Source organism: Acinonyx jubatus, chromosome X (assembly GCF_027475565.1).
Source record: "Acinonyx jubatus isolate Ajub_Pintada_27869175 chromosome X, VMU_Ajub_asm_v1.0, whole genome shotgun sequence".
In the NCBI taxonomy this organism is placed as follows: domain Eukaryota; kingdom Metazoa; phylum Chordata; class Mammalia; order Carnivora; family Felidae; genus Acinonyx; species Acinonyx jubatus.
In genome coordinates, this window is record NC_069389.1 from 123,008,540 (window position 1) to 123,032,352 (window position 23,813).

The window sequence follows — 23,813 nt, forward strand, 5'->3', positions numbered from 1 at the left end:
TGGAGCACGCTCGGTTTTATTTCGCGCCTTCGGGGCTGGGGGCGGCGGGAGTGCACTGCGTGCCGGGGCTCTGGGCCAGGGCGAGGCGGCTCAGCAGGGCGTCCAGCATCTCCTCGCACATGGCGAGGCACCTCGGCACGTGGAAGCAGCCTGCAGCGGGGAGGCACGACAGCGGGTCGGGAGGTGCAGGGGTGGCCGACTGCCCCGAGCCCCTGCGGCCCTGCCCTGTCCCCCACTCACCTTTGAAAGGACCCCCCTTGATGGTGAGAGCGACCTTCCCCTCTCGGTTCAGGTAGCCAAACCATTCACCGTACTCAGGATCGCGAAACTGGAATAACAAGACCGTGACAGCCAGCGCCTGCGGGGGGGGGGGGGGGCTCCCAGGTGCCACGGGGCCAGGGAAAGAGGGGCCCACCGTCCCCACCGCACGGCAACCCGGGGGTCAGAGCCGGGGCGGGCCCCAGGTAACGTGGCTCCAGAATCAGTGCTTTTAAAGGTGAGATGGTGTCCGGGACACAGATGAAAACGTGGGGCTTTTCCTTTCTGCCTGGGGCTGGGAGTGGGCCGCGAGATAACCCGCTGGGGGAAGGGGCTCCAGGCTGTGATCTGAAACGCTACAAGAAGGACTAAGAAGCACCCTGTTTGGGTGACGACATAAATGTAATATATCGTGATAGTGCTGCTGGTCACAGAGAGAGACGCGTGCGTTCTATAAATGATTGGAACACTTCAGATGGACATGTTTTACTGTGTATATACAGTGTACCTCAATACAACTGATAGGAAAAAGCAAAAGTAACTTTGTAGCAAGTTACTTACTCGGAGCCTGTGTTCCAGTACATGACACTGTAGACACCCAGCACCGAGATCCCACTCTTGGCTGCCTCCCCATGGGTCCCAAATACATCTTCCCCTCCCTCAGAGCTACCTGAAGCCTGCCCCTTCCCAGCAGCTCCGTCGACCTATTATTCTGTGTGCCTTCCTTCTCTCTGCCAGCATTACCATCAGGCACCTATCCCCTTCGGGCCTGTTAGTTCCACCCAGACACCCAGGATGGACCTCAAAGCCCTGGCCTAGGCCCCTCTGCTTCCTACCCTCAGAGACACTTCGACGGACCCCTTCTCGGAACCATCATAGACGAAATCAATGACATTGAAGTTCACTATCAAAATGTCTTTACACTGATGCCTCTGTGGGGTACGTGAGTGGCTCAAGTCGGTTGAGCGACTGACTTCGGGGCAGGTTGTGATCACGAGGTTTGTGAGTTTGAGCCCCCGCATTGGGCTCTCTGCTGTCAGCTTCAGATCCCCCTCTCTCTGTCCCTCCCCCCTGCTCATGCACCTGCTCTCCCTCTAAAAAATAAATAAACACTTGGGGGGCCCTGGTTGAGCATCCAACTTTGGCTCAGGTCACGATCTCAAGGTTTGTGAGTTCAAGCCCCAAATCAGGCTCTGTGCTGACAGCTCAGAGCCTGGAGCCTGCTTTGGATTCTGTGTCTCCCTCTCTCTCTGCCCCTAACCCACTCACATTCTGTCTCTGTCTCTCTCAAAAATAAATAAACATTAAAAAAATTTTTTTACATAAATAAGCACTAAAAAAAATAAATTCGGGCCTATGAGCTGTGTCTATTCATGTCATTTCTCTAGTGACTTTGTTTATGTCCTTTATTTTTCCACTACTCGATCTGCCACAGGAAGAATGTACCTGTTTTCCTGTCCAGGTTTTCCATGGATATCTGAATTATTGCTTTAGGTATTCTGTTATGTTGGGTAGCGCGTAATGATTTACCTGTTGGTGATAACCTTTGCAATTGCTCAATGCTATCACAAGCTCTTGAAAACGTATTCTTTAGACTTTGCTTTATGCAATTAACACTGCTGGCCTCTAACACATGTTGTTTATGAACGCATTCCACATTAATAGCCTCAGTTGTCCTGATGCCGTGTTTGGAAGCCGTGATGTGTGCGTGCAATATTGGAGATGCCTCTCTACCTGCCGTGGAATGTGAACACATTGGGGATTTCTACCGGTGACAAAGTCGGGCACTGCTAATACCACTGTGGAGGCGAGTGCTGAATTCCAATCAGAGGTCAGCGCAAATGGGGATGTCATTTTCTCCCACGTTTCAAAGCCCACACACCCCAGAACGAGACCCCCTATAGTTCCTCCTGTGCTGGGGTTTACCAGTGGAGTGCATCATGGCTTGAGAAACACATCAGGAATCTTCATTCATCACCAGGCGCAACAGCCAAGGTGTCCCCTGAGCGGCAGCTGGTATGTCACTCTGTTCACGGTGCTTGGCCTCTGAGGGACCCCTGGCTTCCTTCCTACCTCACAGCTGATTCATTCTTGCCACCTTGGCCGGGCCCTCGTATTCCCTCTTTCCTCTCCTGTCTCAAAAGCTTACTTTGCCTCACGGCTCACAGTATCGTCTATATTCTTATGACACCCAAGTGATCGTGGCCAGCCCAGACCTTGCCTGCTTGACCAGACTCTGACCCCTCTGCCCACTGCCGCTCGCACCCCAGGCTGGGCCCCTGTCCTCACCAGCCAGGATGGATAGCTACAGTCTCCTACCTCCCTGCTTTTGCCCGCAGTCTGGAGTCTCCCTCCCAAAGCCCCCGGACCCAGGAATGCCTGAATCACACAAGGTAACTCCTCCGTGCAAAAGGACTCCTGCCTGTATTCTTTCCCACTCGCACTGCCCCCCCCCCCCCGCCACGACCCGTATTTCCTTGTTTATATTCTGCCCCTCCTCCCGTGGAAACACCAGCTCCAGACCGGCCGCTTTGCTGACTGACTAGAGGGTCCGGACCTCTAGGAACCCAGACCGGCCGAGGGACCGTGTCCAGTGTGGGGGAGAAGAAGGGGGTGTGGGGTCAGCCTCCCCAGCCCAGCCCACCGTCCTCCCACGGCCAGAAAGGCCCGGGGAGGAAGGGCTACCCGCTGTTTCCTCCACACCCATGCCGAGCCGGGAGCCCACTCACCTGGCGGAAGGTGTAGTCAGCCACCCGGCGGAAGAGGTGCAGTAAGGCAGGGTCCCCGCTGTCACTGTAGCCCATGAGGAAGGCAATCATGGCTTCACTGTGGGGCCACCAGAGCTTCATGGCCCACTCCAGCTGAAAGCACAAAGCAGTGGCGGGGTCTGAGGGCCCTGGGTCCCACCCTCTGCCACCTCTGTCAGCAGGAAAGCCACCCCCATTCTCCAGATCACGGCTCAGACCCATCCGGCCCAAGCACTTGGAGCTTCATCGTAGGATGGATGTCTCTGAGGGTCTGAACAGCCCCTCTGAATGGGACTAGCTTCCTGAACGGGATGCACCCCACGCAGCCCCTTCCGAAGGGCCAGGGTGGGGTGACCTCTCCTTTAACCCTAGAATCGAAATCCCGTCTTCTTGTCAGTCTGTCTAAAGCCTCTTGGACACTCGGCTCCTGCCGGTGGCAGGCTCAGTCACCCTCTGCAGGGGCAAGTCTGCCCCAGCTGCTGAGGCCGCAGAATCACCCAGAGCGCCTTTCAAGGATGAGGGGGACGTACGTGAGGTTGAGGGCCACCGGCCTAGAAGTCAAGAGTTTGTCACCAGGGTCACACGGGGCAAGTTCATCACTCTGAGACCCAGGTCCCCCTCTGAAATGGGTGATGACAGCACCCGCCTCCCGGCGAAGACAGCCTTGAACAGGCTAGTACCGTGGGCCCCGGGCGCATTCCCACCTGGGTGGGGCAGAGGCCATCCGCATCCTGGAAGTAGAAGAGGCCTCCGTGGTCAGGGTCCCACCCAGAGCGGAAAGGCAACAGCAGGAACTTGTCGATAACATGGGCTCGAAGTTCGGGATCGCCCTTCCTGATGGCATGACGGAGCAGGAACCAGCCGGCCTCCAACGCATGGCCTGACAAGGGTTCCAAGTGAGGCAGACAGAAGAGCCTTCCCCAAGCAGGGGAAGGGGTGGGGGAGCTCAACCCCCCCTGTGCTGCCCGCAGGCGGCTCCCTTTCTCCTTCACTAACAGCAGGAGTCGCCCTTAGTGGGCCCAACGGCCACCCCCCTGCAGAAAGTTTGCCCTCGCCGTCTGTCCTCGACTCCCTCTCCTGCTGCTGACACCCCAGCCTGGGAGGTCTGTCCCTGCCTCCCTGCCTGGTCCTCAGCAGCAGGTGGAGGGCACAGAGGGCTCAAGGCAGCCCCCAGGCACTCCCCACACCTGAAGCCCAGAACCCAAGAGTGAGCGTTCCCTTCCTCCTGGGCCACCCCCAGCCCACCCTACTCCTCACCTGGGTTCTGATGTCGCCCCAGGCAACCAGAAAGTTCCTCACCATCCTCTGACACATTCTCCAGCACAGCCTGTCCATCCCTCTGTCGCGGGAGGAACAGAGAAGCTAAATGTGCCTTCAGCCCCTGCCATCCAACCAGAAAGATGCCCCCTCCCTCCCCTCTGTCACCTGCAGTCTTGGGCAGGCCGGGCTCACAGGGGAAATTTGAGAAGAGGCCCAAGGGCCTGGGTGCATTCTGACCCTTGCTTCGGGCTGGGCCCTGAGAGGTGGGAAGGGGGACACACTGAATGGGGGCCGAGACTGGGTGGCCTGGGCCTGCCCACAGAGGCCCGGAAGGACTTGGCTCTGGCCAGGTCTCCTGCTCCCTCTAACACGCCAGGGGCTCTGACACCCTCCCTCCTGCCCTTGGCCCCTCCCTCCGGAGCTCCCCTGGGCCCTCCGCCTTCCCCAGGGTGTAGGGTCCTGCGCTTCCCTGGCCTCCGTGTCTCCCCATGCGTAAAGGGGACCATCGGCGCCCAGCTGGGGTGGCGGTGGTGGGGCGTGAGCCAAGGAGGTGCTGCAGGGGGTGGGGAGTGGGGATCCCCTGCTCCCCAGCCCCCCGAGACCCGTCCTGGCGGCCAGCGTCCGCCTCCCGGCCCCCGGACGCATCCCCAACCTGGACATGCTGCAGGATCCTCTGGGCGCACCAGTCCCCCAGCTCCGCGTAGTTGCCCGCCAGCTCCTCGTCTGCCTCCCCCAGCTGGTCCACGAGGTTGAGCAGCATCATGGGCACCGCCATGGACTCGGAGGCCGGGGCCCCGGGGAGCCGGGGCCGGCCCAGCCCCGATGGGTCCTCCCGCACCCAGTACACAATCTGCTCCATCATCTCCACTGCTTCGCTCTGGGTCGGGAGAAGGGAGGCGAGGGGAAGGTCGGGGCTGAGGCCGCATCCCGGTCCCTGAGGTCCTGCCTGGGGGTGGGGTCCTGACCGGGGCGGGGGTGGGGGTGGGGGGAGAGCCCCCTCCTCCCACCCACTCATGGGACGCCTTCACCGAGGGCCGACTCTGGGCCCAGCGTCGTGTCGGGTGCTGGGGGCCGGGGTGGATCTGCCCCACCCTGCCTCGGGGGTTCCCAGTGTGTGGGTGCAGGCCACTGCCAGGCATCCAGGTCAGGTCTGAAAGCACAGGGGGCTCCAGGGAGGAGGGAGAGCTCCCTCCCGGCCAGGGCAGGGCAAGGATTGGTCCCTTTATGCCTGGTGCCCAGTGTAGGGATTCAGAGGTAGAGACTTCTGGGAGGGGCCACCGGTGACAATACAGCACCGCGAGGGGGGTGTAGCCAGCAGCCCCGGGGGGGGGGGGGGGCCGAAGAGAGGATTGACTTTGATAAGAGACCCAGCCTGCAGGCAGAGCCCAGGCCGGGGAACGCTGGTACCCAGGACTGGAATGCATCAGGGAGACCCACGTGCAGCCTTCCTCCCACACACCTGGTAACGCGCTTCCCCTGTCACCCTCCACAGCTCGTTCATGGCCATGGTGTAGAAACACTCGCTGAAGATGGTTCGCTGCACCTTGACCGGGCGGCCGTCCCGCGTCAGTACAAAGGCACACTTCTTTCCAGGAGGTGCCACTCGGGCATAACGCAGCAAAAATTCGCCACCTGGTGGTTGAGAAGTCGGCCTGCTAGAACTCAGGTGAGGACACTGCCACCTTCCCCTTCCTTCCCACCCGTGAGCGTCCCCAGGCCCTTCGCTGCTTCTAGACCTCTCTAGGAACTAGAGTACACTTGGAGGTGCCTCTGGGGAGATGGGGGGAGGGGAGGGGATACCTGCTTTTGCCGCGTCCAGAAGTTCGGGGCTGCGGAAGCGCTCGAGTTTGCGGTACAGGCGACAATACATCCACACCTGTGGGGGAGCAGAGGGAATCTGGCTTCAGTGGGGAGCAGCGGGGTCCTCAGGGCTGGGACGAGCAGTGCTCAGGTGCCGCCGTCATGGGAGGAAGAGCGTGGAGGGGACCGGCTTCGTGTGCGTGTGGACCGCGGACAGGCGGAGCTGACGTCCCCTACCTGCCTCCCCTGCAGCCACACATACTTGAGGTCATCATACACCTGCCCGTCTCGGCCAAGGCACGTGAAGAACCCCCTGTGGGAGGCACAGTATCAGTGAAGCGGAGGAGGGGCTGCACACACACACACACACACCACCCCCGCCCCACCGCCCTGCGGGGCTCGGCAGATCTGGGTCCGCGGAGAGCGAGGTGGGGGCTCAGGAGGGGCAAAGACCCCTGCTGAGGACACCACAAGGGGGAGACGCACCCATGCTCCTGGTCGTGGGAGTGCTCCACCCAGAAAGCCACCACGCGGTCCAGCTCCTGCCCCACGCGCTCCTTCCAGGCCTGCAGACCCTCCCGCTCCTGCTCCTTTTCCATGTCCTGAGGGGAACTTGGGACTTGGAGACCCAGCTGCCCCACAGACGTCCCCAGCTTCCCAGGCCCCAACCTCCTCAACAGGTTCCTCTGTGTCCCAAGTCACCCCAGGCTCCTGTGGACCCCAGGACCACCTGACCCGCCCCCCTTAGGCCCCCAGGCCTCGGGACCCAGACCTCACGGTCTCCCCGCACCCGTGCGGGAGGCTGCCCTCTGGCCCAGGACCGGCCCCAGGACTGACCCCACCGTCCCGGGAACCCTTCATGACAACGCCGTCCCCACTACGGGCCCCACCGCTGGGCTGCCGCACTCGGAGACCCCCGCTCATCCGTCCTTCTCCAGGAAGCCAGAAGGAGCTGGTCGCTGTCCCGTGACTGTCATTCAGCTGACCCAGCGGCGCCCCACCCGACCCCTCCTCCGGGAGGTGCCGCAGAGCCTGGGGGCGGGGCTTGGCGGTCGCACGACTCCGCCCCCCGTGCTCCGGCACCGCCCCCACGCTGGCCCGGCCCAGACCCCTCGGGCCCCGGAGTCGGAAAGGAGGCGGGCAGTGGCCGCTGCTGGGCGCCCTGGGCTCAAGGTCCTCCTGGGGAGAAATGCTGGGTGAGCTGGCGGGACAGTCTGGGACGGGGAACGCGGGGCCGACTCCCTCACATGGGCTCCCAGCCACCTCTCACCACCCTTCAACTGAGTTGGGATGACGGGCGAGTGGGGGAGGGGCTGGGCAGGGGCTGGGCAGGGGCTGGGCAGGGCAAGGCAGCCCAGAGCGGTGGCCCCAGCTCGTGCTTAGGGGAGGTGCTGGCTTTGGGTCCAACGGGGCTTGTACCCCCCCGCCCCGCTCACAGATGCGTGTTGTCAGTATTCATGGTATTTCCCTTCACGTCCAGCCTCTTCCCTGCCTTCCTTGCAGTCCGTCCGTCCCCGTCATGCCTAGCCAAGGGCAAGCCTTGGTATGTGGGAGGTTCCAAGGTTCCTGGCCTTGGGTCCAACGGACGGCGCCTTGGCCAGTCCCGAGGCAGAAGACTGGCCCCACTCCTCCCCGCGCGCATGGGCCTCTCCCCAGAAGGCTGCAGAGCGCTGTGCTCAGATGTGAGCCGGCACCAAAGATGCTGTAGTGACACGGCCCCGAGTGCCTTGCGGGCCGAGGGATGGTGGAGTGGCGGGTGGAAAGAACCCGGGCGGCCGTCCCCAGTGCAAGCATCCACAGAGCCGTCTGTCGCACGCCTGGCACGTCTGCACGGGCCCTCCCCTTCTGGGGCCAGCCCCACGTGGACCCTTTGCACCAGCTGGTGTGCATCCTCCCACACAGGGGCATTGTTCCCGCTGCTCCAACCTGAGGGACACATGTCTGCCGTCTCCCTGGGTCCCTGCCCCCTGGAGACGCCTGGGCTCCAAACCAGATCAGAGCTGGTGCCGTGGGGAAGACGGAGCCATGGCTCCTGGTGTCAAGATGGACGGGACAGGACCCAACACAAGACACCGTGAACCCGGTGGAGGGAGCACCGGGGGGGAGATTACCCTGGGAGGCTTCCCGAGAGAGGTGGCCATGAGCTGGCACCGCGTGGGTACACGCACGCGAGGGGAGAGAGGGAGTGACTAGATGAGAGGGTGACGAGGACGGCCTCTCCCCACAGCCCTTGGGTCCCCGGCAAGAGTGACGGGATGCGGCACAGCCCCTCCTGGCTGGTTGGCGGGAAGTACCAACCCCGCCCGTTTAACCCCGGCACACCACCCACCCTGGCAATTGCGCCAGCAGCGGGGCTGCGAGGAGCTACTTCGAGAGAGTTCCGTTCCTTCTCTTTCCGGGGCCTGGCCCATGTGCAGGATGGAGCCCGGGCAGGAGAGGATCCGCTCCAGTGGCACCTGCTGGGCCTCGGACACGGGAACCACCCCGCAGGCAATACCCGTGCGTCCTGGGGAGCGGACACCGCGAGAGAGCCCAGCTCAGTCCTCCCCAGCCATTCACGGAGGCCTGTGGCCGATGACCCGCTCTCTAGACAGGGAGTCGGGAGCGGCTGCCCAGGGCACTCCTCCTGTGTTCTAAACCCCGGCTACCGTGGGACCTTCTGCGGGCAACCAGGCCCTGGCCCAGCTCAGTCCCAAGGGCCAGGGGCCTTGGCAGACCCTTGAAACTTGGGAAGCAGTCTTGGATGGAGAGGCGCCCAGGTGGGGCAGGCAGCCCTGGGGGAGGGTCACACCCCTGGCCTCGAAGTCCCATGAGCCCAGACACAGTAAAACAGAAGGTGCTTATTTCAAAAAAAGTCTTTTAATTGTTCAAAATAGCACAAAACGACATCGCACTATGGTAATATTGAGTCACAGGGGTTACTCTACAATAGATGAACGGGTGTACTGTTCTCAGAAACAAGAGAAATCCAAGGGCGCTCAGGAGAGGGGACAGGGAAAACGACAGGACCAGGCGAGTGGGCTCCAAGGTGACGGACTAAACGTGACATTTTCCACAGCGAAATCTACTATAATACAACGAACCAGAGGCCCCAGAAGGTGCGGGCCAGCGGCAGGGCCATGCGCAGGCCAGGCCCCTCACCGCGGCTGCGTCTCCAGGGCGGAGATGGGGAGGTGGGGGGTCCGGAGAGACTGGCTGCTCGCTTGAACTTGTCCCTCACAGCCTGCTCACGAGCCTGAAGCCTGGGTGCGGGGCAGAGAGCCGGACCGCCAGCCACACTGGTCAGAGCCCCGGGCCACCTGGGTTTGGCCCTGGGAGGACAGCCACGGCCCTGCAAATGTATACAACCGCTGGCTGGTGCTGATAGCCCGCCTCTTCCCCGGGCTCCCTCCCGGGCCGCCTTGGAGACTGAGCTCCCCTCCGTCCCCGGACCCCACTGCTCTGGACACCACTCTGCGTGGAGACGGCCGCTGCGGGAAGCTTGGCGGCCGAGGGCGGCAGACAGCCGAGCAGGTCATGCCAGGGAGGGGGCCCGGGGGCGGAGGGCAGGGGGGGACGGGCCAGGACCTGCTCCTCCTCCGGCAACTGTCAAGCTCAGTCCTACAAGTGTGGAGCAATCGCCCGAGGGGAGTGAGCTTCGAGCTTCGCCAGCTCCCTCCTCCCTTGTCCCAGAGGCCTGGGGACGGGCAAAGGGGCAGACAGCAGGGGCCAGCAAGAGGAAATTGGGCCAGGCGGCAAACATCATGCCTACAGGGGAGAGTCCACACCTCTCCTGCCTGGGCTGCCCCCAGCTTTTCTTCCAGAAAGATCCCTGCCAAGGCTTAGCCAAAGAGAAAAAAGTAAAAGTTAAAAAAAAAAAAAAAAAGAAAAGAAAAGAAAGAAAAAGATACACGTTCTGTACACAACTAACAACAATGAAAAAGGGACAAAACCCCACACACTAAGGCTAAAATTACAATAAAAATGTTAACTTCATCAATTCCAACTTAAAAAAAAAATACAACAAATGCAGCAGTTGGTGGTGTGGCCCCTACCCCGACCCAGGGGCCAAAGCCGGGCTCGCTGGGGGCTGCCCTCCGCCCCGCCGGGAGTCAGGAGATTTGCACAGAACACTGCTCAGGCCACCACCAGGGGCCGGTTCTTCCCCCTTCCTTTCTCTTTCTTCTTGCGTTCTAGCTCTCTACCCAGGAAAGAAGAGGGAAGGGGAGAGGGTCGGAGTACAAAGGCCGCTGAGAAATCGCCAGGCTGACGGGGCTGGACAAAGCTCAAGCACGGGCCGCCAGGTGGCGGAGATGCAAAGGGAACAGGTAAAACGGAAGGAGATGGGACATGTGGTGCGCGGGCGCCCCCGGTCTTCTCAGGCCAGGGGAGGGGCTGGGGCCGGCTTCCTTCCGCTTCCTTGCCACACCCCCTCTGCCCCGGGCCGCCCCCCCTCCCGAGAACCAAGGGGGAGAAGCTGCAAGAGGCACGCTCTCCGTTCTGTCTTCTTTGTCCAAAGTCTGTGTAGCGCCCGTCGAGGGCCCCGGCGTGGCTGGGGTCGGGGGCTCACTGCCACCGGACGTGCTCGCTGCTCTTCCAGATCTGGGTTCTGCTCCCACCCGCGGCAATGATAAAATGTGCTTTCTTGAGATTATTTTAAAAACAGAAAGGGAGAGAGAATGAGTGGCGGCCAGTGGCTCCTGAGGGTGAAGTTTGAGCGCCGGGTGGGTGGGGTGGGTGGGCCCTGGCAGGTGGCGTTCCTGAAGCAGAGGGGGGGTCTGGCGAAGAATCCAGGAGCAGGGAGCTGCCTCTCACTGACCATCTGCCTTAGATTTCTTTGGAGCGGATTTCCTTGGAAGAAGAAAAGAAAGAGGAAAGACACTATCAGCAAGGGTCCCGGCAGTGCTGGGAAACCGCGGGAGGGACTCGAACCTCTGTGGTCGGGGCCTGGTAGGAGTTCATACCCAGTTAGCACTCTCCAATCCTTCTAGGGAAGAGAAGAGCCATACTATCACCACTGCTCCTTCTTCCCAGTGGTTGAGCCCCCAGCCTTTCAACCCCCAGCCTTAGAAGGTTCCCGAAAGGGGCATTCTGCTTACATTTCCGGAGAGGACATGGGCCGCTTGCTGGCTGGCTTGGCGCCGGAGCTGTCTTTACTGGTTTCTGAAGGGAAAGACGGCACGGTAAGCAGCTCGGTGAGGCGGGCAGGCAGGACGGCTTCAGCCACATGGCAGCACACAGGCCGAGAGGGCCACCGTGGGGACAGCGTGGCCCCCGCCCGCAAGCTCCAGAGCCCGTCGGCCCGAGTCGGCAGCCGGCCACTCGGCCTGCGTGTGCCACCTCCCGCGGTCGCCCCCGGGCTCAGGCTCCGAGGCCCTCCCTGTCCTCCCGTCATCAGCCTCAGGGGAACTGGCACAAAACCTGACAGGGCATCCCGGGGCCTCCGCTCCCCCCCACCCCCCCGCCGCCTGGGCTCGGGCCTCACCCTGTGCCTCCTACTTCAAGTTCTCGCCGTCCCTATCTCGCCTCAAACAACCCTGGACAGCATTCCCCGAGCCCACAGAGGAGGCAAGGTGCCCCTCCCGCCGCCCTCCAACTCCTCCCTAGCACCCGAGGCCACCTCCCTTGAGTCTATAACAAAGCTCCAAAGTCCCGCTTGGGGCCAGGTCAGCCCACCCCACCCGAGGCTCGGCCAAGGAGCCTGACGGACGACACCCACCTTGCAGCCACCTGACTTGGGTGGCAGGGCCGTAGCCCTTCTCGTTGCGGGCGGCGATGCGGAAGATGATGGCGGGCTTGGTGGTGTAGTCAATGTGGGCGTTGGAGAGGCTGGACGACTGCACCAAGCAGGAGGGGCTGGGCCCGCAGTACACCCGCATGAAGGCCAGCTGGGCCGGGGCGGAGCTCTTGGGCTCGCCACCGGCCTGCGAGCTCTGGATGGCCAGGTACACCGAGTACTCGATGATCTTGCCGGACGTCACGGACGGCGGCTCCCAGGTGAGGTGAGCACCATCTGGACTCTAGAAGCAAGGGGGCAGAGGTCAAGCCATGCCTTCTTTGGCCTTTATACCTCGATCTCCGTCTGCCCGCCCAGGGACAGAGGAGCGAGAACGCGTCACAGCTTCCAGAACCCACTGCTCAGACTCCGCCCCTCTTCCTGACACAACGGACCCGTCTCACGGTAGACACAGCAAACGCGAGGAGCTGGGAGGACGTGGCCTCGCCTGCCCCAACCTGGAAGGCGGCCCGGCGTAACAACAAAATAAAACGAGCGGGGACTGAAGACACAGCCTTCATCCACCTGCTCTGCCACCTAACGTGCGACTTGGCACTTAGCCTCTCGGTGCCTCAGTTTCCTCATCAGGTCCCAGACCTCCGAATGAGCCACGGGGAACGCGGCACGTAACAGACCCACACCGAACACGAGCTGCCGTGTCAGGGAGCAGGAGGATGGCGGGGAGCCGGAAGGAATCTGCCCCCGTCACTCCAGCAACCGGTGACAGCCAGGACCAGAAGCTGCACTCCATGACCGGCAGACAGTCCGCGTCCTGGGGCCCCTGCTGAGTCACCCCCACGTGGCCCAGCACAGAAGGGAGCACCCCGTGTGTGGACTGAGGTTGGGCCCGCCCTGCCGCGGGCAGGCGGGGGACGAGCTAGGGATAGGCCCGCCCCACGGCGAGACTCACTTTGCTGATTTTAATGGCACAGGGAGCCCCCGGGAAGCCGGGCAGACACGTCTTGAAAGCAGAGATCTCGCTGAAGGGCCCCCGGCCGCAGGCGTTGACCCCAGCGACACGGAACTTGTAGGCCGTGCCCGGCTGCAGCTCCTGTTTCTTCAGCTGGCTGTAGTCGGGGACGGCGCCCGAGTCATCCTGGCACAAGAGGCCGAGAGAGCAGGGAGAGAGAGAGAAGAGAGGCGCGTAAACCCCGCTGCTGAGCCCGCAGTTCTGGGGTGGGGCTCTGGGGCCAGCAGAGCAGCGTCCTATCCCGGGAAAGATGCGGACCCACGTGGGAGAGGGAGACGGGGAAAGGGCTGGCAGCGGCGGGAGGGGGCCAAGCCTGCGCTCCTCTGCTGCTTCGAGAGGCGCAGGAAAAGCGCGTGGAGAAGGCTCTACGCCTGGCTGTGCTCGGGACCGGCCCCGAGACAGGCAACCCTGGGAAGCTTCCGAGGTTCCCACGAGCCTGGATACCTGCCTCACGGCCAGGATCCACCCCGCCAAGGGCATCGGCTCCCAGGAAAACTTACGTCGGACGGGACGGCATCGTCTGGTGGCAGGAAATAGTGTGTCACCATTACGTTGGTACCCTTAATAACGCCCACGTCGAACCACTGGTTCTCCTTCTTCACGGGGGCTTTGCTGGGCGGGGGCGGTAAGTCTGGCTTCTGGAAGAGGAGAAGGAGGGCTCACACCCTCAGCCTCTGGGGTGCAAAGGCAGCACCCCCCGAAGCCCCGTCGTACAAGACTCACCACGCCCAGGGACTCGATGCCATTGGCCACTTCAGTCAGGGTCGCCGCGGCCTGTAGTTTGGCAGGGCTGGCTACCACGACCGGCTGGGGGGCCACAAATGTGTTGGACGGAGCCAGGCCTGCGAGGAAAGAAGACGTCAGCGGGCACGGCCCCAGACACCCGGCTGCCACGGGTGGGGGGGGGGGGTGGGTGGGCTGCCCTCGGGCCACACCACACGCGTCGGCTGGCCGGCCCCGCTTACTCTCAGTGGCTGTGGAGGGCAGCAGGGCCACGGTGCTGGGGACGGCGGCGGCCAGCTCGTTGAGGCAGTTGCTCTCGATGGCCGGGTCGTTGAGGCTGTCGGCAGGCGCCAGGGCCTCGGTGGGCAGGTGGTGGTGCTGCTGGGCCTGTGCCTCCTGCAGCTGCTGCTGTTGCTGCACCAGAGCGGCCAGCTCCTGCTGCGTCAGCACGATGGGGATGGTGGTGGCCTGGCCCTCCTGGCCCTCGGCGGACAGGTGGCCCAGCTCGGCCTGCGTCACGGCCGCCGCCGCCTCAGATGTGTCCATGGGCTCCCCGGTGCCTGCTCCGGGGGGGCGGGAGGGGAGAGAGACGCTACTCAAGAGGAGCGCCGGCCAGGGCAATCTGTCGCCGGCCGCAGGCCTGCAGACCTTGTTTCCGGGCCCTCCCCAGCCCAAGGGACCCTGCCTAACTTTTTGGGTGCCGTGCCCGGCCCGGCCAAGCCGCCGCACTGGTCCCCCACCCCGCTGCCGTCACATCTGATTCAGGCCGCCTGCTGTGGACTGAGCCACCTCTCCTCAGGCCGCCCATCACTGCGGCCATCCGGCCAGAGCTGTCAGCAGGGAAGCTCCAGAACCCCGTGTCTTTGCTCCGCTCGAGGGCCCCGTCTCCCCCTTGGGTCTCCCGTATGGCCTCGACAAAGACAGAGTGGCGAGCTGCCCCCCCACCCAGCACCTACCCATGACGGCCTGCTGCGCAGCCTGGAGCACCGCCTGGATGGCCAGGGCCTGGGCCTCCTCGGTGGCTGCAGCCTGGGCAGCTGCTTCAGCGGCAGCGGTGACCGCCAGCTCCTCGGGGGTGAGCCCCGTCACCATGAGGGTGGTGGTGCCTGCCTGGGCCTCGGCCATCAGCTCTTGAGGAAGCGACAGCTGGTCTACTTCAGACTGCGTAGGCGGGGGCGGCTGGACCACCACAGTGGCCACCACGGCGGAGCTGGCGGGCTCCTGGCCCGAAGACGGGTCCCCTGTACCGCTCAGATCCACGGCGGCTTGGAGCTCAGGGGTCTGGGAGGCTGACAGGACCTCGGCGGACTCCCCCATCAGGGGCGTGGAGGCGGGTTGCAGGAGCTGCCGTGGCGGAAGCTGCTGGCGGGGCCCTGGCGAGGCCTGGAGTTCCTCTGGGGGCTGCAGGATGTCAACAGCAGAGAAGGGCATGTCAGAAGTTTCTGTGTTGGCTATGGTCACTGTTATCGTGGCTGGGATGGGGACTTCGGTGGTCAGAGCCCCTGGGGTAGCCTCAGTCATTGATGAGATCTTCTAGAAAGGGAGAGAAGCCCCCGTCAGCGAGGAGGAGGGAGCGGCCAGAAGCAGGCAGCCTTCATCCTTCCCTGTAGGCCTCGACTTTCACTCTCCGTGGGCCAGCAAAACCCCATTCAACGGGGAGGGGCAGCAGGTGACTGAGAGAGAGCGAATGCAGCATGAAGAGAGAGACCCTTGGGACCTGCTGGCTGATCTTCACCCATCCTCAGAGACGCTTCCTGGTCTAGCCAAAGGGGCACCCAGGTTCCCGCTGTGTCCCTCTTACAGGTTACTGCCAAATGACAAGCCATGGGAAACACGAAGGAAACAGAAGCGTCTGCAAGACGCTAGGCCTGGGTGCCCCAGGCGGCCCTTTTATGGTCAGCAAGAGGGCCGAAGAACGGCAGCGTGCTCGGTGCAAGAGCGACACCTGGTGTCCAACTCGGGAATGGTACAGGCCACGGGTGCCGTGAGCAGCAGAGAGGAGGTACGAGGGGATCCTCCCGGGGCTCTTACCGGTACCGAGGGGCCCGGGACTGGGGTGGACTGTGTCACAGTGGTCACAGCCCTCGTCAGTGTGGAGGACACGGTTGTCGTAACGGCACTGGAGCTGGTGATGTTCACACTGTCGCCCTGGGTGCTCTCCACGTCTCCCTGGTCGCTGGCGGCTGGTGGGGGATCTGCAGAGGAGGGGTGCAAGCAGAGAGAAGGGTGACAAGCACTAGGCCAATAGGGGCCTGTAGGGGTGGGGAGGCAGGTCAGCAGGAGCCCGAGAGCCTCTACCTGGCTTTGCCCCCAGGGGACACTGTCACCTGGAGAACTCTACCCTCTGCTGGGAAACCGAGCCCCAAGAAATCTAAGTACCGGCCTGTGGCTAAGGGGACCTCTCGGTTTCCACCTCCCTCAGCCCCTGAGCCCTGGGCTCGGGGAGACGATTAACGCCGGGCTGGCGGCCTTCGCTCACCTTGGTTTGAGCTCATGTTCGAGGTGACGGTGGTGGCCGTGTGTGTGGTGCCCGTCTCGTGCGTCTCACAAGGGGGGTTGGAGCACACCCTCTGCGTCGGGAAAGGAGCCAGCAACGAAGCAGCAGCCTGGGGGGCGATGGAGGGAGGCGCCGCCACCTCCAAGCCGGACTCCACGGGGAGCAAGGCGCCCACGCCGACCGACATGGTGGTACCGGTGGACGTGGTCTGGTGTGTCTCGCAGGGGCGGCCGGCGGGGGGCTGCTGCCCGCCCTCAGGCTGGCCCGCACCCCCGTTGGACGTGGCTGTGGTGGGCGTGTGGGTGGTGCCCGTCTCGTGGGTCTCGCATGGCGGGTTGGAGCAGACCCGCTGGGTGCTGCCGGCATTCGAGGTAGTGGCGGTGTGGGTGGTGCCTGTGTCATGGGTCTCGCACGGCGGGTCGGAGCAGACTTGGCTCGCGGTGGCCGAGGGGCACAGCAGCGCCTCCAGGGCCGTCACAGTCACGGCGCCACTGGCCGAGCTCTCGTACGCGGTTGTGGGGGTCCCCCGTGCCTCGCCGGGCTCTCCGGCACCCATGGAGGAGCGGACCGTGGTGGGGGTGTTGGTCGTGTGGGTGTGATGAGCCTCCGGCTGGCGCCCCACGGACGCCAGCTGACTCAAGCCGGCCACGGGGCCGCTGGGTCTGACCTGGCCACTCACGGCGGCCAGCTGCACGAAGGTGGCGGCGCGGCCGCCGGCCTCCACCGCCAGGGCCGGCCCAAGGAGCGGGCCGGCCGAGCATGGGGCCCCGGTGGCCAGCACAGTCATGGCGGTACCGGTCACGCCGGTCTGGCGGGTTTGGCACGAGGCCTTGACGGAGCCCTGGGCTCCCTCTGACACCCCGGCGGCCATGCCGACCCGGACCACAGCAGGAGCGGTGCCAGCCACGCAGGCACGGCGGAGGTCTCGCTGCTGGCCGGCGCCGATGCTCGACACAGCGGTGGTGGCGGTGCTGGTGGTGCCGGTCTCGTGGGTCTCGCATGGCGGGTTGGAGCAGCCATGCTGCCCAGCCATGTTGGACGTGGCGGTGGTGGCCGTGTGGGTGGTGCCCGTCTCGTGGGTCTCGCACGGCGGGTTGGAGCAGACACGAACCACGCTGCCGTTCTGCTGCCCCACTGTCGAGGCCACGAGAGAAGCGGCCGCCTCCTGTCTATCACAGACGAACTGCACTTGGGTGGGCTGCGGCTGCCCCCCGAGGTTAGCCACGACGGTGGTGGTGGCTGTGTTGGTGGTGCCCGTCTCGTGGGTCTCGCAGGGCGGGTTGGAGCAAACCAGCGTCACGGTGCCCGGCTGCACCTCACCCTGGCCTGAATCGGCGATGGTGACCGTGGCCGTGGGCTGTTCTGTGGTGGGCGAGGCCAGAATGGACACAGGGAGGTCATGCACGGGCTGGGCCTCGACTCCACTGGGCGCCGTGATGAGCGTCACCTGGGTAGGCTGGGAGACAGGCTGCGGGAGACGCCAGATGGGAAGTCAGCTCGGGAACTTCCCGTCTGCCCGTCCCTCCCACCATCCCGTAGCGCCACCCGTGCTGCCGGGACCACGTCGGCTCCTAAAGGGACAGCCTCCTTGGTCAATCCAGAACCCGCTTGCCCTCTGACCCCCAGACGCTGGCTTGCTCAGGGACCGGGGAAGAGACATGGTCCCCACCTCAAAGGCCACAGGCACTGGGGAGCGGCTGTGGGGTCAGGGAGGGAACCCCGCTAACCCAGCACCACACAAAGGCCAGCAACAGAGGCTTTGCCGCTTCTACGGACTCAGCTGAAGATGGACGAACGGAAGAAAAGTGCCATGTGCACGTGAAGGGGATCTGTCGCGTGCTCTAGGTCGCGAGTCGAACAGCCCAGTGCTCAACCACTGGAAAGGCCTCGCGTCCGAGATCTCAATACGACGGACGGTTAGACAGTGACTGAGAATCACGTGGTGCGACAGGGATGCGGGCCCCGGGTGCAACGCGGGGGAGGAAAAGAGGATGTGGCGCAGGGCCCCAAGACAAAGCCCAGAAGCCTTGAGCTGGGGCTCAGACGTGCCCGCCTGGGGTCACAGACGTGTGCCCCCCCCCCCCCCGCCCAGCGCCGTGCTCTCCGGCCGCCCTACCTGCATGGTGATGGTGGGGGTGGTGAGCCCGCCGGCCGCCGTCAGCGTGGTCTGCGCAGCCGACACGGTGATGGCGGTGGGGTTGATCACTTGGCTTGAGAGGGTGGCGATGGTGCCCAACGTGGTGATGGGCGTGGCCAGGGAGGCGCTGGTACTGTGGCCCCCAGCTCCGGCAAGGCTGGTGGAGACGGTGCCTGTCACTGTGCCCAGGGTCGTGACGCCTAAGGGCAGGAAGGGGGCGGTAAGGCCGATGGCCGCGCCTCCTCCCTTCCGGCAGCTCTCCTCCGGCACACCCCAAGGGAAGGGGGGGGGCTGGGAGAGGGCACCGGCGCCCCCCGCCAGCCCTCCTGTGGGGAAGCGGGCCCAGCCTACAGGCTACACACCTGTGGTGCCCTTCACAACCAACGTGGTGACTGCTGGCTTGACGGCAGAGACGGTGACGGGGGTGACCAGGCGGACACCCCCCATGGGCACGGTGCGGAGGATGGTGCCCGGCTGTCCGGGGGCCCCCTTTAGCACCACCTGGAATGCCAGAGGAAATCGCCCCTGCGTCACTCTCAGCTTGCCTAGAGCCTGGGCTGCCCCCCTCCCAGGCCCCTCAGGACACGTGTGGCCTGCTGGGGTCCTGGCCTGGACACCGGGGTGAGGGGAGGGCCCGGCACGCCTCACCTGGGTCACTCCTTGCTGCCCGTGGCCAGTGGCGATTTTAGGGACAGCTGTGATGATTTTGGCAGGCGCTCCGGTTCCTGAAGTCATCACCTTGGTGGTGATAATGGTGATGGGGGACTTGATGCCCGGACTGCTGGTCACACCTGGACGGGAGAAGGGCGGCTTGGCCTCTGGAGCTCCTCTTCTCCGGCGCCCATTCCCCACTTCCCTCGGGCCCTCTTCCAAGCAGTCCCTCCCACTGCCCCTCACTGCAAACAGAGTGCCAGGTACAGCCGCAGCCCCGCCACCTCCCTATGAACGTGCGACAAGAGGCAAGGAGAGAGAGGAAAGAGAAAAAGCAGAACAAAAGCAAAAGCACGCCGCAGCCCAGCCCCCGTCCGCCCGTCTGGCGTCCGCCTCCTGGAGCGGCCCCTCGCCAGCACACCGCGGAGGCCCCTACCTGTGGCACCGGCCTGCGTGATGATGGCCGACATGGGGATGGTCTTGATGATGGTGGTCGTGCCCGGCTTGGTGGTGCTCGGGGACACACTGCTGATGCCCAGGATGGTGGGCTTAGTCCCGGCCCCGCTGGCCTGCGTGGTAGTGATGATGGTGGTGGGCTTGCCGTCCGCGGAGGTTACCAGCTTCAGGATGGTCCCGGCCGGCAGGGGCCCTTTGGTCTGCGACAGAAAAACACGTGGAAGCCTACTCAACAACAACAACGTCGATGACGACGACGACGTCTAGATGCAAAGAGCGGCTCAGCCGACTAAGGGTCCGACTCTTGATCTCAGCTCAGGTCTTGACCTCAGGGTTGGGCGTTCAAGCCCAGCGCTGGGCTCTGTGCTCGTGTGCTGGGCACAAAGCTTACTTAAATTTCAGAAAAAAAGGCCAAACAAAAAGTATGTCTCGAAAAGGAAAACAGCCAGAGGAGAACAAGGTGAACGGACACCACCGACTACCACGATGCAAACTGTGGCAGAAAGTCTACTCCGGCTACTCTCCACCGGTGGCCCGAGCGGCTTAGGGGATGTTCTGAAGACTGAGAGCGACCGCACCAAGCAGCAGGACTTTCTGCACCACACGTGCTCGAGGGATCTTCTCCAGGAGGGGACACAACTCCTTCCTGTGGCCCGGAGCCCCCTCATGAGTGTCAGAGTCTGGGTCCCACAAGCTCACCTGGATGATCTGAGTCACCGGGCCCGTAGATGCCTGGCCTGTGACCGCTGAAGTCTGAACCGGTTTGGTCTGAACCACTGACATCACCTTGCCCAGGTTGGAAATCTGAAACAAAGGACGGAGCAGGGAGTGATCCGGAAACCAATTACGAACACGGCTTGGGTCCGGCCTCTCCTGACCCGGGCCCAGGCCCGGGGTAGCGCCACAGGCCGGTCGCGGCCCCATGCAGCAGGGTGGCACCCGTCACTCACCAGAGCACTGCCTCCTGGGACAGAGATGGGGCTCTTCACCAAGGTGATGGTCTTGGTGACTCCACCCACCACCGTGGTCACCACCTGAGCTTGCTGGGCCACTGTCACAGTTCCCGACTTATGCACCGTGATGATAGGGCGGGTGGATGTGTTGGCAGCAGAGGAGACAGACGTCCCCACCTGGGCGGCCGCAGTCTTCAGCATCCGAGTGGCCGGGTTGCTCACCTTGAAGGGGTGGCGACGAGCCGTGAGTGGGGCAGGGCGGAGAGGCCCAGCTTCTGCCCAGAGGGGCCCGAAGCAGCTTGCCGGGCTTTGCCTTTCCCGCACCGACAGAGAGCGCGGCCAGCCTCAGGCTGCCACGTCCCGAAAAGTACCCACTCATTCCAGAGCCCGTGGCAAGCGGCAATTACGGGCCGGTGGCCCCACGGGGGCAGGTCCAAAGCCCGGAGGGAGTGACTGCTGTCTTAACACGGCGCTCAGAAGCCCCCGGCCCCGAGGCTGCCCCGGCTCAGAACCCGGCACAAGGAATGCTCACCATGACCGGCGAGGAGGCTACCTTTACAGTAGCCGGGAGGGTGGTGGTGCCTGGCGTCACAGCCACGGTTTTGACGATGGTCGTGCCTGCTGGGACACTCAGCACCGTGGGCGCTGACGAGGGCGGGATCTTCTGGGTGGCGGCAGCTGCAGCTGCCAGCGCGGCCATGCCGCTCATCTGCGGGCTGCTGCCAATCACCTGCGGTGGGCACAGGGGGCGTGAGCCCACACTTGGCACCAGGACCGAGGCTGCCTCGCCCCCTGCTCCAGACGCTTCAGCAGAACCCATCGAGAGGCCCGGCATCCCTCCCAGCAGCACCTGTCGGCCCCACCTTGGCCCCTGCTGCTAACCAGGTGCAGTGGCCCAGCAACAGGATTTTGCCAGAAGCTCTAGATACTTTCTAAAGACCACAGAATTAGACACAGCTCTCTCCTCCTGGCCCTGGGTCAAACCCCAGGTGCCTAGGTCCTCCCTGCAGGCTTCCAAACAAGGAAGTTCACGTTTAAGATGCCCTCGTCTGAATCAGATTCAGACAGCGGGGAAGTCCTTCTGAGGCATCAACTTATTAACTCGTATTAACTGACTGAGAACAATTTGCCTCACCGGTACATTCCTGGCCCAGAAAAGCCCAGGCTGAACGGCACTAAGGCTGGGTGCCACCAACCACCAGGAAATCCCACCCCACCCACCAGCTCCTCACCGTGCCCTGGGCACTCTGCGTGGGCACAACCATTCGCACGCCTGCAGGAAGGGAGGTCACGGTGACGGGGGCTTTCCCAGCCTGGCTGGCAGGTCTCATGGTGACCAGCGGGGTTCCTGTCGTGGCCTGAGGACCGGTGACTTTGAGAACAGCGGGGACGCCTGGCGAGGGAAGGAGGTGGCCATCAGCAGAGGCCCGAGCCTCCGTTGCACCCGGTGCGAACGCGAACTGCTTCTGGGACCTGCTGGCGCTTCACATCTGGTCCTTCCAGACACCCTCAGCCACTGTCCCCGCAAGCGGGCCCGAGCTTTCTCCCGGCCCCAGCGCTCGGCCACAAGCCAGTGCCGCCGACGGCCAGGTGTGCTATCTTCAGCGGCCCTCTCGGGCACACGGCCTCCCGGCGAGTAGCCCCTACCCTCTGAAGTGCGAGGCCCCGCTCACCTTGAGTCCTGGCCGCCGTGGGCACGGAGATTGAGCTGCCGGGTACCGTCGGCAAGACCTGGATGGCGGTGGTGGTCGGGGGCGCGGCAGCAGCCTGGGGCAGGAGCGTGATGCCTACCTGGGTCAGCGGCTGCACGGCAGGTGCGGCTGCTGCCGGGGCGGGGCTCTTGGGAGGGTTGGCGGGCACAGACGGGACCGGATTGGGCGTGGGGGAGGCGGCAGTAGCGGCCGTGGCGGGAATGTCATATTTCTGGAGCTGCAGAAGGTAACTGTCGGCTGTTGCCACGGCCCCCCAGCTCACCTCCAGGGAATTGGTGTTGGCTCGTACCAGCTGTACCCGGGCCGGGGGTGGTGGCTTTTCTGCAAGAGGGCACGGCCGGTGAGAAGGGGTCGCGCCAGGAGGCCCCGCGCTGTGGCTCCGCTGTGCCGCGGCAGGCCCGCAGGCCCCCGTGCAGCCGCCTCACCTGTCTCCAGGTACCACAGGTCCTTGCAGCAGACCTGGTTGTTCCAGGCCTTTCGGTAGCCGTCGCGCCCACTCCAAATGTACAGGCGGGTGTTGATGGCTACGGCACAGTGGCCGGCTCGGGCCCGGGGAATATTGTCCTCCAGCGTGTCCATCAGGATGGTCTCCCAGGCCATGGTATCTGGGGACGGTGGGGTTGGAGGTCAGTGAGGACGGCAAGCGAACCCACAACCCCCAGTGGCCCTCTGGCCTTTCGCTGTCAGGGATGGGGAATCCAAACCAGGAAGTCATTAAAGAGTACTAAATTAAAAACAAACGAACGAACGAAAGATAACTCGGTACGGCAAAAAGACCGTAAAAGATGTAATTATAAACCACAAACTGGGGAAACTATTTGAAACGCACAGCCAGAGGTCTCACTTCTCGCACATCAAACAACACAAGAGCCTATGTAGAAAAGAGACGGGCAAAGAGGAACGCAAGTTACGGAAAAGGCGACAGGAGGATCTAGGGGAAAATACATACCCTCGCTCAAAATAAGCGAAATGCAAACTTAAACCATAAGGTGCCTGGCAATTTGATTCCCGTGCCTGTGGTAGCCGGGGTTCAAGGTGAGCCAGGGGTGCTGGGGGGCCGGCCCGTGGGGAGAGTCAATCACCTACTGAACTTGGCGAAGAGCTGTTTGATGGTCGCCGCGCCGGCACTGCCGGGGGCATTTACGCGGGCACAGCCTCTGTGCAGGATGGCTTGGCGACATCCTTCGACAGTGATCCTACCTCTAGGCTTTTACCCTTCAAATACACTTGCACGGAGGTGAGGACAGTGCAAGGATACTCACGGAGTAGCGTCTGTGCAAGTTTCAACACCTCGATAGCAATTCAAAAGAATGAGGCCGCTCGCCGTGCGGGGATGGGACGGGACGGTCTCCGAGACAGAGTAAAGCGAAAAGCCAGGCGTGGCGCGGCGCCGAGAGCAGGCTGCCGTCGTGTTTGTTTATAAAGGAACCTACAGACGACGCTTGGACATGTAGAAAAGTCCCTGCAGTGGGGAGGAGAAGCCACCAGCGCGGCTGCCTCTGCAGGATAGGAGGCGGGAGGGAGGCTGCGCACGGTTAAGCGTCCGTGCTTTCGACGGCGGGCCACGTGTAGGAAAAGAGCCTACTCAAAAATGAAAGCAGGGAGCGCCCTCAGAGTGCTCGCACCAGTGGCTGCCTCTCGTGGACTCGAGGGGCACGGGCCTTAGAAGCACACCCCACACAGCTCTCGGGACCGAGGAGGGCCAGCCTCCCGCAGCCCTCCGCAGGCTACTCCGAGCCCGAGGAGGCCATACCCAGGTTGAGACAAGCCAGTGTGTTGGTACACTTCCACTCCTTCTCGTGTGTGGCCACTTTGACGTCATCCATGACGAGAGGCACCCAGCCACCAAACACGTACATTCTGGGACGAAGGAGGGAAGAGTAGGAGAGGGTTG

General features: G+C 63.3%; 2 protein-coding genes and 1 long non-coding RNA gene across 8 annotated transcripts in view; 1 reads left to right on the forward strand and 2 right to left on the reverse strand.

Moving 5' to 3' along the window:
* RENBP (renin binding protein) lies at positions 1-7,068 on the reverse strand. Its single transcript, XM_027053309.2, has 11 exons — positions 6,903-7,068; positions 6,552-6,667; positions 6,303-6,378; positions 6,066-6,141; positions 5,725-5,897; positions 4,918-5,142; positions 4,263-4,344; positions 3,710-3,885; positions 2,988-3,119; positions 241-328; positions 1-150 (listed from the first exon to the last, which is right to left on the reverse strand). Exons 1-11 carry the CDS (start codon positions 6,987-6,989, stop codon positions 17-19), a joined length of 1,365 nt encoding a protein of 454 aa, XP_026909110.1. The 5' UTR covers positions 6,990-7,068; the 3' UTR covers positions 1-16.
* LOC113597396 (uncharacterized) lies at positions 5,808-9,910 on the forward strand. The gene is made up of 3 exons (XR_003418163.2): positions 5,808-5,931; positions 7,004-7,261; positions 8,293-9,910. It is a non-coding gene; the product is annotated as an uncharacterized LOC113597396 (long non-coding RNA).
* HCFC1 (host cell factor C1) overlaps positions 8,906-23,813 on the reverse strand; it is a 24,631-nt gene continuing 9,723 nt past the window's right edge. Inside the window, exons 6-27 of one of the 6 annotated variants that reach the window (XM_053201883.1) lie at positions 23,673-23,779; positions 22,345-22,524; positions 22,182-22,240; positions 21,881-21,974; positions 21,440-21,600; positions 20,740-20,937; positions 20,205-20,429; positions 19,954-20,058; positions 19,235-19,454; positions 18,796-18,938; positions 18,510-18,648; positions 18,127-18,347; positions 15,993-17,478; positions 15,545-15,708; positions 14,470-15,046; positions 13,756-14,076; positions 13,514-13,632; positions 13,291-13,428; positions 12,731-12,916; positions 11,764-12,064; positions 11,144-11,207; positions 8,906-10,895 (exon numbers count right to left, since the gene is read on the reverse strand). In XM_053201883.1, coding sequence (XP_053057858.1) covers positions 10,856-10,895; positions 11,144-11,207; positions 11,764-12,064; positions 12,731-12,916; positions 13,291-13,428; positions 13,514-13,632; positions 13,756-14,076; positions 14,470-15,046; positions 15,545-15,708; positions 15,993-17,478; positions 18,127-18,347; positions 18,510-18,648; positions 18,796-18,938; positions 19,235-19,454; positions 19,954-20,058; positions 20,205-20,429; positions 20,740-20,937; positions 21,440-21,600; positions 21,881-21,974; positions 22,182-22,240; positions 22,345-22,524; positions 23,673-23,779 — 5,248 coding nt within the window. In that variant the 3' untranslated portion in view covers positions 8,906-10,855. Of the gene's footprint in view, positions 10,896-11,143; positions 11,208-11,763; positions 12,065-12,730; positions 12,917-13,290; positions 13,429-13,513; positions 13,633-13,755; positions 14,077-14,469; positions 15,047-15,544; positions 15,709-15,992; positions 17,479-18,126; positions 18,348-18,509; positions 18,649-18,795; positions 18,939-19,234; positions 19,455-19,953; positions 20,059-20,204; positions 20,430-20,739; positions 20,938-21,439; positions 21,601-21,880; positions 22,241-22,344; positions 22,525-23,672; positions 23,780-23,813 lie in introns of all 6 variants that reach the window. The other 5 variants (XM_053201882.1, XM_027053303.2, XM_027053304.2 and 2 more) reach the window with 5 other exon arrangements.